The following is a 13,711-nucleotide window of genomic DNA, read 5'->3' on the forward strand; positions in this document are numbered from 1 at the left end:
TAGAGAATACATTAGCGTAATTATGTAACTATATTTTAATTCATTCGTCGTAGGCTGCTTCAATGATATTGAAGTTGTCTTCAGTTCCGTAAGAAAATGCAAGGATGTCATAATCATTGAACTCAATACTCGATAATGCCGAGTCGTCCACTTCTAGCCAATCATTGGAATATGGTGTTGTTTTATCTCTTGGTACTGCCAATCGTATATCGACGGCAGACACGTCTTTAACGACATTAGGATCATCAATTTCTAGCATATCATCTTCGAATTCAGATTTGGGAACGGGTATATCGTCTTCGTCAATCTCATCATCGTCTCCAATGGGATCCTGTGGTTCGTCCTTTTCCACCAATTCTAAACCTCCAGAGGCGACAATAGCATCAGCAAGCAGAGCTTTTAAGTTGTCAAGGGAAAGTGCTGATTTTACCAGAGTATCGAAGGGGATGACGTAGGTAGTCTTACCTCTTTTGAACTTCAAGATGGAGATAGTATTTTGCTTTGAAGCTTTTGATTTTGGTGGCTATATGTGTTAGTATTGGAATATGGTGAAGGATATGGTCTGTTAGACTGTTGATATGATATTAACATGGTAGTCTGTATGGCATTGATGGAATCTAAATGGAGAACATTATTCTTGTAAAGTAAGATGATAGGTTCGAATCCAAACTAGATATAATTCTTTACTTGGTATCTGGTAACAGTTTATAGGACTCTCAAGGAATTCACGGGACAATGATGATGAAAAGAAGCATCTTCATTCTTAATAATTTGCTATCAGAGAAATCAATCTACTGTCCTATGACAACGATCAAGTTTTTATTGATTTAGGTGATTGAAGTGAATACTTGATCATTATGTTGACTTACTTCTTTGAACGTCGTCACCTCTGTTGCCTTTCTCTTATTGTTCATTCTTTAATTGTAGCATAGCATGCCCTATTACAATGATCAAGTCTTTATTGAATTAAGTGAATGGTGCATACTGGATCATTATGTTGACTTATTTCCTTTTGAACGACATTACCTTTGGGACCTTCTTTTGTCACTTAGAGCAATTGCAAATTAACGTAGTCCATTACTAGTCAAGTACTAGTCTCACTTGTCACATACTCCTCTGCTTCCACGATAATTCAACATTATCAAATTCACGCTTCAACGCTTCAACGCTTCCCATTAACAACTCTCATTCCATCTCAATCCAACAGAGTAACATATTACTTATCCATCGATTCATACATACCATGTCGTTTGTCAAATCTCAATCTGTCTTCTCAATTTCAACCCTTTTTGTATCTTTCTTCTAGAACTCCTAAGAACAGATCTGGTCCATTCTTGATCTCTCATCCCTCATCTCTCATTCCCCACGTCTCACGTCTCACGTCTCACGTCTCACAGTCTACTAACCACCAAAGTCGTCTCGTAGCAATCACGGTCTCTGCGACATAATCTCATTGCATGCTCTTCAAATGGTGAGAGATGAGCCATCAGCGCGCGCGGAAAGTCGTCTGGTGTGAGATAATGTTAATGTTAGTGGTAGTGATAGTGTTAGTGGTAGTGTTCGTGGTTTTTCTAAGGGTATATCTTTATTCCTAAGTGGTAGTGTTAATGTTAATGTTAGTGTTACTGGTACTATATCTTGGTATTGATTTCTTTCTTTATTTATTTATTTATTTATTTATTTATTTATTTATTTATTTATTTATTTATTTATTTATTTATTAATTTATTTCAGTAGATTAGGTTATTCTTAAATTAAATGAGATTGTACTATAAAGTAGGCCCACCTACAAGATTGGTGGTACGTCCAAACATCTTAGTTAAGCGGGTATAGATGCTCATGAATTCCTTATCTCTTTATGGTAGGTCTTAGCCGAGAAAGATTGACCCATAAATATAATATATTCCTTTCCAAAGTATCGGACGGGGTGAATTGCCTTAGTCTACCTTACATCATAACTTAACCTTACTTTCTTGCCTTGAGCTCTCGTTTTCTATGACGTGCTGTGGCATGGGAGCTCTGCGAGGTTTACAGAACCGTAACTTGTTTGCAATATCTTTAATTCTGAGCAGATGCGGAAAATGTACCATGATTCTCTATAATTTGTTTTTAGATGGCCCTACTTAAGACAAAGGATATATTGTCACCAGAGAGGTTGGCTTATACGTCGATCCTTCGCTTTGAATCCTACATCCATTTGTTGTCTCGGTTTGCTATTCGTTTCTATGTTGGTTTTTCTGTTTATTGAAATGTATGATTACTAGAATAACTGTCTATAGTAAACTGAGTAAAATTAAAAAGTGATACAGTGTTTTCGTTTATTATTCAAACTAGGGGCCAGAATTGATTCACGGTAACCCCCAATGAAATTCACACTACCCTTCAAGCAAATTAGTACTGAGAACAACATGTTGTAGGTAAGAGTGATTAATATGAACCAAATCGAGCTGCAAGTTTGAATTAAAATCGAAATCACTGTACTGATGAGTATACGAGAGAAACTAAGACATAATACAAACTAAAGACATAATAGGTTTCTTTCTTCTTCTTTAGACGATGATATGTCATCCTGTATGCCAGTGTCCATCAACTGCGTTAAATAAGGCAATAACCAAACTACATTAGGTGACTTCTACATTTGATCAAATCTATCAGAATATTTAAATTCAGCCACGCCTCTTAAAGCCTTCTAGCCGTAAGGCTCTATTATAATGCCTCTACATAAAGCCAATCTGGTTTCCTACAAAAAAAACAATGTTAAACTTCTTTTCATTCAGCTATCCTCAAGATGCTGCTAGCAAACAGTTTGCGAGATGTGAATCCCAATATTACACAAATGTATTTCTATTGTGGAAAGTATCAATTAACGGTATACACAGACTCAAATGGCAATAATAACGTCTACACTTGTGGAGTGGCCTTAGGCAAGGGAGCATATGATAACCCCTCAAATGAAACATTTTTTGATTGTGGTTCCTATAATGTCACCTACAATTACTCCTCTATTGAAACATACGAGGAACTTTACCAATGTGGTGGGGATTGGGCAAAATCTCATAAGAATGGATCCATAGTTAATAAAGTTCCAAGTCTCTTTGTCATCATGCTTTTTTTGCAAATTTGTTTGTTCATTTCCTATTGAATACTTCTTGATTCAGTCGTTGTTATGGGGTAAGAAAACACGTAGAATCTTGTTCTCCAGCTACGAATACACAACTTTAGTTTTCAAAGACAAACAAGAAGTGGGTTCTGTGAACTTGATTCTCGGAATACGCTAGACCTACAGTACGTAAGTTATAGATATCAACAAAATCACGGTGTATACGAGGAGACACATTTAATTTTGTTGGTATTGAAAATAACGCGAATCAGGTGGCTGCAAAATATGATATTCTTCCATTTATCTTCATACCTTCGGGCAAGAGATTGGATTGTTTACCTTAACTATATATAGACAAGATTTTTTTCAGATAAGAAATTCTTGTACAAGAATCACTGTAAGTTGGTGACTTTAATACATTAATCTATGAACAAAAATTCTGGGATGGTAACATTAGTATAGTTCAATTCGTATTGTGCAAAAGAAAATATTTGTAGTTTCATTGGCTGTATATTCCAGATTGTACTGTGCCTTTCAACTTCTCTTTTCTCTGTGATAAACGGCCCCGAGCGTTTCTCTTCTACCTCCGTTCATCTAGACTGCTTGATAGCAAAATTGCAACAATCCACCCTGTATTTTACATTGGCTGCGAACAGGCATTCGAAACGTGTAGCCTATTCTCCATGAAGCTGTGGGCAATCGTAAACTTACACGTGACACCCCAACTTATGTGTACAGGAACTTGACTTGAAATCTGGTATGAATTAATTCCGGCCGTTAGTACTGTAATGTTAAAGTGTGTTAATGAGTGGTAAGAACATTAAATCGTGATTATTAGAGTATTATTATTATTATTATTATTATTATTATTATTATTACTATTACTATTACTATTACTATTATTGTATTTGTATTTATATTTATATTTATCACTATTATTATGACTATAAATAACTGTTCTTGTAACTGTTAAGCGTTAGATCCTGTTGGTTTAAGGTGTTTTTGCATTTAATAGATTTTATGATTTTACGGACGTTATTTTGTAGTTGATCTATCTTTTTACGTCTGTTTGACTTTTTGACTTTTTGACTTTTGGTATTGATATTTTCTGTCTTTATATTATTGACTTGATAATTGATTCTTATTGATTTGTTCTGGTTCATTTGTTCATTTGTTCATTTGTTCATTTGTTCTATAAATTTTTTCATTTGTGATATTCATTTGTGATAATTCAATTCATTTGTTATAATTCATTTGTTATAATTCATTTGTTATAATTTATTTGTTATACTCATTTGTTCTTATCCATTTGTTATATCTCATCCTTTTTCTTCTGTGATTTTGTTCCTTTTTGTCAAATATCTTGTTGATCCGTTAAATCTGATTTTTTATTCTTTGTCATTTGAATTGTCATCGGTTGCATTTGCTAGCATCCCGAGAGTCATACCATTCCTATAACGTTCGAACCACTCATCGAACTCATCGAACTCATACAGTTCATACAAATCATACATCTCATACAACTGGATACTTCCAGTGCCTTCTTACCATCTCAATCACCACACATCATAGACATTTAACTCATTGCATTGACCTCCTGCCTACACCCCAGAACACACTTACTAATGCCATCTCACCATGATCCAACAACTCAGCGATAAGCTCTTACACAAGAGTGCCATACGATCGCTCTACAGAAACCTCATACGACATACCAAAAGACTCAACAACATCTCAAACAATACAACTTCTCCAGCTCTTACCTACTTAAAGGACAGCAATACCTACACCACGCCAGAAGCCACAACCTTCACTAATGTAGCCGAGTTAAACAAAATCAAGTTGGACCCAACGCTTTACTTTAAGAATCTTAGCTACGAATTACTGTATTCGTTCAGAATCGAGTTCACAAGAACAGACTTGAATTCCAATTGGTTTCCTCAAGCCTTTGGTCATGCTATCTCCATAGATGAATTCATGGGTGCCTTGCTCGATGACCAACAAACTAACAAACTTCATAAGTTGGATGAGCTTCTTACTATTGTCGTAAACTACAGACACAGTCAATTCATTCGTCAGAAATGGAGAGCTGACTATTTGCTGCAAAAAGATGAAATCGACAAGAAGATCAATAGAGAAAAGGAAGTTAACAATAAAAGAGTAAGTTCAAAGCAACCTAAGAAACCTACGGATCCGCTCAAGATCTACCATAAACTTACAAATATAGAAATACGTAAAGTCATCAAAAACGAATTGAAGAGAAGTGACATTCATTTGAACCACTTGTTACGTCGTTACTTCAAACAAAAGCAAGCTAACAAAGAAATACCACTTCCTCATCTCTTACCATATACGTCAGATGAGATTTCTTTACCAGCAAGTTCTTTGAAGAAGTCGTCACTTGTGCCTATTGGTACTACCACCAACAGTTCCATAGATGCTGCTTATGATAAAGTGTATATCCAATCAGTGATAATACCGTCCTTGGAGTACGACATCAACAAAAGGGCATTTCTAGACCGGATGGACAACATAGTGAATGAGTTGGGACCAACTAAGGTGAAAATTAGAACCACTAGTTCAGCTTTTAACACTTTATCTTACATAACAATGCCTTATCCCACGATACCAGAGCTACAAGAACTCGGAATCGATTTTAAGAAACTGTCGTTTTTGGCCAGACTCCAAAACGTGTGGGAATCATCTCCTGGTAATATGAAAGATGAAAACCAATTGAAGGATGGTAGCTATAGCATCAAGAAGAGCGGTGGTTTTGGCATCGATGAGTGTATTTATCCAAGATACCATTACGAGAGCTTGGCTACGGATGAAGCTCTTTGGGAATATCTTTTAGACTTGGAAATATCGAACAGAAGCGAAGCATTGACCCGCGGATCCAATAAATCTAAGTCGAAGAAAGTATTTCTGGAAGCTATTCTTGAAAAGTATAAAAGAGAATGGACCCAGGCACTTGAAATAACGTCTGAAGCACTCAATGCCGATATAGAGGATATGAAACGAAAATACCAGGTCTTGCGGGGATCGAAATCTCCATTAGCTGAAAGGAAAGACAAACTTCAGAAGCAACAGTTTAAACACTTTGATAAGACTTCTGTTGCATACCAGGAATTGATGAGTCAGTTGAACAAGCATCAAATTTTCAAGCACTCAGAAATCGTGAATTTTGGTGACAGAGTTGCCAACACATATGATAAGAAATTGAGAGATCATTCTATTCTGAAGAAGGCTTATTATGGTATTGGTAAGACAGAAAGACTTGGTATGGGCAAGACTTTGGGAGACTATTTGGAGGATTCTGGCCAACGTCATTTCAAGTGGGGATATGTTTTCTATGATAATTTCAAATTCTGATTTAGACACTATATGTGTTAAATCATGTATATATTATAACTAATTGTAAATAGAATGTATTTTATTATGAGAGAAGATGTTGGTTGCCCTTCTTTATAATCTACGTTCCAGTTGTGCTAATGTTAACATAGTGTTATATGTATTGAATAATCGTAAATCGTGAAAATAGAAGTATGAATTACAAGGAACATTGGATTGAAGATCCAGTGCTAAATAAACAAAATGACCGATGCAATGCTTGTGTCACTATGCTGAAGGCATGGACAGGGCACGGATATCTTCGAAGGTATCCGTGATGAGGATGTGGATAATATGGAATGAATGCAACATAAAGAACGGGACCGGCAATATTTAGAATGGGTAATTGCCTTCCCTTTCTTTCAATTCTTCTTTTAAGAATGGTATAGATGACTCAACGTCTGGTGTGACATCATTCTATCTTCTCAAATCGTTACTCGATACAACGTTTTTAGACAACATAACCTCCAAAACTCGTTCCGCTGGTAATATAACCCTCGACATTGTTCGACATCTCCTCTCTGTGATACTCATCAAACTGGTTATCTTCATCTTCCTCTTCGTTTATATCGCCCCTCTCTCCTCCTTCTTTCTCGACTATTTCAAAGTCCTCGATTAACTTAATCAACTGGCTTGTTTCGTGACTCATTTCATTTTCTCCGATGTTCAATCCGTTCATCATGGCTATGACTTCCGAGAGAGTCTTTCCATGCTCTTTCAATTCCTTATGCTTTGCGAGAACTTCCTCCAAACAGGTAATTCCGTTTTCGTACCAGTTTGAGTAGCCCGGTTGCAATTCTGGGAACGGCTGAATTACCATTATATCTTTACGAGCAAATAGTGCTTCATTAGACAACTGGTTCCTATAGAAAATCGACGCTCTATAGTGGTCCTTACAGCAATATTGTGAAAGATAAGTATTGGGCAAAACCATGGACGGTTTTCTGTTGTAAATCTGGAATCTTGTTGCTGCACCTGGTTCTTTGAGTGATGCTGGAACCGTGGCATTACTATTATTGGACAATCTTCGGACCAGCTGCTTCGGGCTTTTGGGGCATAATATGTAACCACATTGATGTTCGATGTTTCTCTCTTCAATGATTTCGTCGTAGGCTTGTTGCGTCAAGAACCGTGAAAGGAACTTGAGGAGCGGCAAATCGACGTAGTAATCCACTAGAAGTTCGGTTATTACTAGCAGAAGTCGAGATGCCTCTGGTGGTGTGAGTAAGTCCTTATTGGCGAACCCCAGGATACGGGAGACAAAGTGGTCTATTTGGAGGATTTCCATTTTTTAAATGCATAAATGGGTTCAATGGTGCTGTTGTGATGTTTTCTGGCGTTTTGGCTGGGAAATAATATGGTTAATGTGTAGAATATCGTGGTGTCGAGTCATCTTGAACTGGATGATATGGTTAATGTTGGTGTAGAAAGTTCCGGCTTGGAGATGGGTGATTCGAGGGAGAGAGAGGTCGGGAATGATCAGTTACGGGGAGGTTATGATTGAGAACTGGAAGAGTTGAAGGCAATGGAGAGTGGGGGGTTATGGGGGTTCTGGGGTTTTCAGAGGATGATAAAATGGGTGGGATGGGTTTATATAAGCTGTGGAATGGTTGTAGAGTGCTTTTTGAAGAAAATTTCTAGTTGGGTCTATGAAATCTCATGATACTATTGTAACTATGCTACACTGTCTATTATGTAAATTGTTACTATCGTCTATATGAGAGGTGGTTAATCCGGGGTCGCATGTCACCCGCAAAGAGTCATTAGATAGGGCAATAGTCGACCCCGGAAACCCATGACGTACTGCATGTAGTTTCAGTTTCAGTTACAGTGACAGTTCCGTTCCTCCTATCATACATAAGCTTAACTATGGGTGTTAACTATGGGAGTTGACTATAGGTCTTAACTATGAGTGTTACTATTTAGTTATAGTAATATAGTACTATTAAAGCACTACATTAAAGTACTATAATGTAGAACATGGGATTCCTATAGTACGATGTGTAGAGTCAATTGGGGGAGTCGACAGCACTAAAACTATTTAGACTCCAGAAATAGTGGATTTCTTAAGTTGTTTTTCTCCTTAACCTCTCGATTCTATATAGAGTTCTTACGTTAATATATTCAGTATGAATCACATTTTCATAGGTTCTTGTTGTTGAAACTCTTCTCTATTTTAGTTCCTTCACCCTTTGCCTCTAAAGCGAACTCATACTCTGCCATGCCAATGGAACCAGTTTCAACCGAGAACAATAAAGCCTCCACTATCGTTTTAGGCTATTTTCAACCAAAGGTCCCAAACAGGCAACGGAACACTCTCCTGTGTACTCCGATTTCATTAAATATAGCAAAGTAATATAATACATTGTGGAGGATCTGTCGGTTATGAGTGGAATACAGGAAAATTGCTATGTATATGATGGAAGTAGTTAGTGACTCCTCATGCCTGAAATATTGTACTACATTGTTGTATATAATACCAAATTTCAAAAGAAGCCAGAAAGAGTTCACAATGAAAATCGTTTAGAGTTACAAGAGTTAAAAGACAAATATCCTTGATTATGGATCACTTCTTAAGAACTTCCCCCATCTTGCGTCCTATCTTGTGTTCCATCTTCCTCCATTTCTACATAAATTCTCCCCTATTGTCCCACTCTTATCATCCTTGCCCTTACTCATCCTCCCATTCTCCCACCCTTATCCTCGCTTATCCTCTGTTGTCTCATCTTCTCTCTTCTCTCATCCTGTCTCATCTTTGTCGTGACATTCCAACTCCAAGAAACTGTCAAAAAGAGAAAACACTTAGGTGACATAACGGCGCTACCGATCACCGAAATCAGTAAAGTCAATGTTATCACGTGACCTAATATCAAATATTCGTATTGTGGAATTACATATACTTATACTGTTTCTTTTGTATATCATGGAGTTCTTCTTCTAAGTTTACCATTATTAGTATATAAGGCATTATTGAGCTTCGGATCCACTCAATCTACTTCGCCATCCAATGGGTCGCCACAGAAACTCCAGCGGCTCTCGACTACTCTCAAAGTCAGTCCTAACTGGTCCTTCCAGAATCAGGTCGCCAGACTCTTCTGAGATCAGATCAAGATCAAGATCTCGTTCTAGATCCAGATCTGCTTCAGCATCGTTCACGTTTCCGCAGCGGAATGACGGTGGGCGCCCCTCTACCGCAAGCTCTATATTGAATTACATCACAGGAAACGATGAATTCTACACCAATACCAATGGATCAGGCTCTGGCAATCGTCAGAGGAAAGAAGTGTCATTATACAAGTTGCTATTGATCGAATTGAATCTTCAGGGCGGACTGAATAAGGAGGAAGAAAATTCACGTCCTGCAAAAGATACCGCCGCTGCCGATAACTCCTATGAAGAGTTGATCAATATGATCAAAATTCCATTGAACCTAGAAAGATTCATGGCATTTGGGTTGCTTGTCTGTATGAACTCATTCTTGACTCTTTTCACACTAGCACCACTCAAGATAATTATAGTGGCATTTTCTACCATAGTAGACCTTTTCAAGCATGCATCATCTTACACGCATCCTGAGAAACGGACAAGCACCACTTCTAGCATATTATCCCGTCAAATCAGATGGGTAAAACGAGACGTAATAACACTTACCATCATAGTATTATCGACAATGGTACTATCCACAAAGAGTCTAGATATTTCACGCATGTACCATGACGTGAGAGGTGAAACTCATATAAAACTTTATGTGATGTTCGGAGTTCTCGAAGTGGCCGAGAAGCTATGTTCGTCGTTAGGGCAGGATCTCTTGAATATACTCTATAAAATCCCTATAGATCCGGAATCTGCTCATGGTCCTCAATTGATTAAATTCTCGGTATTTTATTTCCTTTCCATATTCTATCTTGCATTCCACGCATATATTCTCATCTACCAAACGGTTGCTCTCAACGTGGCAGCAAATTCATACTCCAACGCATTATTGACACTATTACTTTCAAACCAATTCTCAGAATTGAAGAGTTCTGTCTTCAAAAAGTTTGAAAGGGAAGGTCTCTTCCAAATTACTATGGCCGATTTGACGGAACGCTTCCAGCTCATCTTTATGCTTGGTATAATAGCATTAAGAAATCTTTTGCAATTGAACAGTAATCATTTCGGAATAATTCCTAACTCCTGGAAGAGCTGGAACACTTGGTTTGGAGCTATCTTTGGCCCAGGTATAGTTGTCATTGGCAGTGAAATCTTTGTGGATTGGCTTAAGCATTGCTATATTTCCAAATTCAATAAGGTCAGACCTAGAGTTTATCGCAATTTCCTTTATGTTCTAAGTCTAGACTTCTTGCAGGTCTTCAAGTCCGGACCAAATAACAAGTTGCAAGCACACGAATTAACAGATTATATTGTACTTACAAGACGTATTGGGTTACCTTTGTTGGCATCAGTAGTGTGTTCTTTGCGAATGACTATGTCAGATCTTAAGAGAATATTCTTATTCCCGGTCACCACATCGTATTTATATTCTATTGTGGCTTCGGTCTTATTGATTCTGGCTACTTTCTTTACTTTAATCCTTATCAGGTTGATTTTGGGGCTTATAATTCTAAGGTTGGCCAGTAGCATAAAGACAGAACATCTCGCTTATCAGGACGTTCTCAAGAGCAGATTACAAGGGGTAGCTAGTCCATTAGAATCTGTCGATGTATCCCCAACCTCATTGACGGTTCGTCCACAAGATTCAGTAATGGCAGACACCTCTTTAGTGCCTGACTCCGAAGTTCTTACTGAGACTGTCTCATCGAGTCTAACAAACTCCAAAGAACCTACGCCTACTGAAGATACAACAATCACCGCAGAGACTCCAGAAGCAACACCAAGGAGGAATCATCGTGATGGTGATAATGTTTATGACTCCGATGCTTCGGCCCAAGAGCTAGGCTCACCTATTTCTGCGATTGAATTGTCTTTCATACCGGGCGTGCCGAATACTGAAGCTTCTTCCATTAACCCTAAAACACGCTCATATTTGTATGATTACGGGGAGAAGATACCCAAAACTATAGAAGAGAAGCGCAATGAAAAACTAATGGACCAGCTGTTCAGCAAAGCCAACATTGAGAAGAAGAGCGACGACGAAAGTTTACTGAAAGTAATGAGATACGAGATGTCCAGCAAGAGGATATGGTGAAATTATTTTGTGATACCAATTTCCATATATTTAGCATAAATCACATATTAATTTACATATACACAACTTTATTTACACAGCGTGTTATTTGAATTTGGTATGTACTAACTCGACACTGTTTGACTATTTACACGATTTCTTTGTACAGTAATTATAACTTCTTGGTGGGACCACCGACTTCTGCCAACAACTGGTCCTTCATGTACTTGTTAATATAGGAAACAACTTGTGGTCTTGGCTTTCTCAACTTTGCAGAGAACGCAAGACATGCCGTCAACAATGCTAACGCACCGGCCTGGTGAGCAGCAGCAAGTGGAATAGGTACCAAATAGATCAACGTAGTAATACCAAGAGCCACTTGAAGGGTCACAATACCCATGACATTATGTAACAGCTTCATGACTTGCTTTGGAATGAGATCCTTACGCTTAATGGCAAACATATGAGCACCTAAAACGGCAAAGAAGGTAGTCGTGGCCAAAGTACGATGAACCAATTGCACCGTAGTTGGGTTCTCCAAAAGGTTTCTCCACCACATATCGGAGAGATCTTCCTTTCTAGCAAATACTGGCGACATTAATTCACCAGCACTTGGAATATAATCGTCTCCCATATGTGGGAATGTGTTATAGATTAAACCAGCATCTAAACCAGCGACCATACCTCCAGACATAGCAGTAACAAACGCTAACCATAATAAACCAGTACTTATCAGGCGAACACTCTTAACAGCAGGACTGCTCAATTGAGAAATGATCTTCTTAAGTGCCAAAGGATTCTTTTTAGCCTGCTTGAGGAACTTGTTTTCATTTAAGATCTCGAAAGCTGTCCATAAAACACCCAAATACATCAAGAAAGCTGCACCTAAGTGTGTGGTTAAACGGTATTGAGAAACAGTTGGTTTTGAATTTCTTTCAGCCAATTGATCTTCATCCAATCCCGACTTCACCATCCACCAACCGATGAATCCCTGTAAACCTAACAATCCAGTTAATCCTATTACTCTCTTTCCAACATGTGGACTAAATTTCTTTGTCTTCCAGAGGTACAATGCTGGAAGCACAAAGAATAAACCAATGCATCTACCTACCAATCTGTGACCCCATTCCATGCTGAAAATGAACTTGAACTCTTCCAAAGTAATGTGGGAGTTCAATTGTTTGAATTCCGGTGAATCCTTGTACTTCGTAAATTCCGCTTCCCATTCCGCTTCGTTTAATGGAGGAATAGCACCTGTAACGGGCTTCCACTCAGTAATAGACAATCCAGATTCAGTTAATCTGGTTAAACCTCCAAGAACAACAATTCCAAAAACCAAGCCAGAAGTGCAAATCAACCAGTAAGCAACAGACTTGTTGGAAACCAAAGGTTTTGACGAGCTGGTCTTTACACCTTCTGCGATGTTCTTTGCAATAGGAGCGACCTTTGAGACTATTGGTGTAGTATTCTGATTGTTCAAAGGAACGCTTGTCAGATAAAATCTTGGAATTCTGAGGTTGAAATTGTTCAACAAACGGCTGAACCTGATCGGAGCTACGGCGTGCCTGGAAGCAATGGAGAGTCTACATCCTTTATTCTGTGCTAGCATGTTAATCACTGATGAGTTCTTCGTGAAGAAGAACCTTGTTTTAGAGAACATGGCGGCTAAAATTTTTCTAAATTAATTCTGAGTGCAATAATATGCCTCTACGATATACTATCCTCCTCAAACCTACTGTTAAACAGTGTTTGGAGCCGTTTATCTCTTGACAGATCATAGTAATTATGGGATGATTTTTCACTTTCATAGTTAATTATCGGATCTGGATGTCGAGAGTGTATATAATGTATCATCACGTGGTTTTCTTGAACTCAAATAAGGGTATATATAACTGAATTATGGGAGTTTTAAGATGCTGAAATTTGGTGTAATTGAGGGTAATTGGTCCATTCTACTGATTTCGGCATTTATTAAGCAGTTTCTAACCAATTTTGGTGGAATTGAACAATGGCTAAAACTGATGATATGAGTATCCTGCATTTAGCAAAAATAC

The 13,711-nt window shown here is 38.0% G+C and overlaps 6 protein-coding genes across 6 annotated transcripts; 3 read left to right on the top strand and 3 right to left on the bottom strand. All coding sequences in view use genetic code 12, as the record gives it.

Moving 5' to 3' along the window:
- Positions 1–12: 12 nt before the first annotated feature.
- On the bottom strand, positions 13–1,648 carry RJT20DRAFT_126258 (uncharacterized protein). Its single transcript, XM_064916710.1, has 2 exons — positions 1,243–1,648; positions 13–523 (listed from the first exon to the last, which is right to left on the bottom strand). Exons 1-2 carry the CDS (start codon positions 1,243–1,245, stop codon positions 41–43), a joined length of 486 nt encoding a protein of 161 aa, XP_064776337.1. The 5' UTR covers positions 1,246–1,648; the 3' UTR covers positions 13–40.
- A 781-nt stretch (positions 1,649–2,429) lies between these two features.
- RJT20DRAFT_126259 (uncharacterized protein) lies at positions 2,430–3,508 on the top strand. Its single transcript, XM_064916711.1, has one exon. It carries the CDS (start codon positions 2,789–2,791, stop codon positions 3,140–3,142), a length of 354 nt encoding a protein of 117 aa, XP_064776338.1. The 5' UTR covers positions 2,430–2,788; the 3' UTR covers positions 3,143–3,508.
- A 993-nt stretch (positions 3,509–4,501) lies between these two features.
- RJT20DRAFT_30333 (uncharacterized protein) lies at positions 4,502–6,586 on the top strand. Its single transcript, XM_064919625.1, has one exon. The coding sequence runs from the start codon at positions 4,739–4,741 to the stop codon at positions 6,470–6,472; it is 1,734 nt and encodes a 577-aa protein (XP_064776339.1). The 5' UTR covers positions 4,502–4,738; the 3' UTR covers positions 6,473–6,586.
- Position 6,587: 1 nt separating this feature from the next.
- Positions 6,588–7,897, bottom strand: RJT20DRAFT_30334 (RNA polymerase II subunit B1 CTD phosphatase). Its single transcript, XM_064919626.1, has one exon. The coding sequence runs from the start codon at positions 7,776–7,778 to the stop codon at positions 6,942–6,944; it is 837 nt and encodes a 278-aa protein (XP_064776340.1). The 5' UTR covers positions 7,779–7,897; the 3' UTR covers positions 6,588–6,941.
- A 1,529-nt stretch (positions 7,898–9,426) lies between these two features.
- Positions 9,427–11,753, top strand: RJT20DRAFT_126262 (uncharacterized protein). Its single transcript, XM_064916712.1, has one exon. It carries the CDS (start codon positions 9,498–9,500, stop codon positions 11,676–11,678), a length of 2,181 nt encoding a protein of 726 aa, XP_064776341.1. The 5' UTR covers positions 9,427–9,497; the 3' UTR covers positions 11,679–11,753.
- COX15 (Cox15p) lies at positions 11,754–13,417 on the bottom strand. Its single transcript, XM_064916713.1, has one exon. The coding sequence runs from the start codon at positions 13,315–13,317 to the stop codon at positions 11,830–11,832; it is 1,488 nt and encodes a 495-aa protein (XP_064776342.1). The 5' UTR covers positions 13,318–13,417; the 3' UTR covers positions 11,754–11,829.
- Positions 13,418–13,711: the final 294 nt, after the last annotated feature.

Source organism: Scheffersomyces xylosifermentans (genome assembly GCF_036884685.1).
Source record: "Scheffersomyces xylosifermentans strain CBS 12540 chromosome Unknown RJT20scaffold_2, whole genome shotgun sequence".
In the NCBI taxonomy this organism is placed as follows: Eukaryota; Fungi; Ascomycota; class Pichiomycetes; order Serinales; family Debaryomycetaceae; genus Scheffersomyces; species Scheffersomyces xylosifermentans.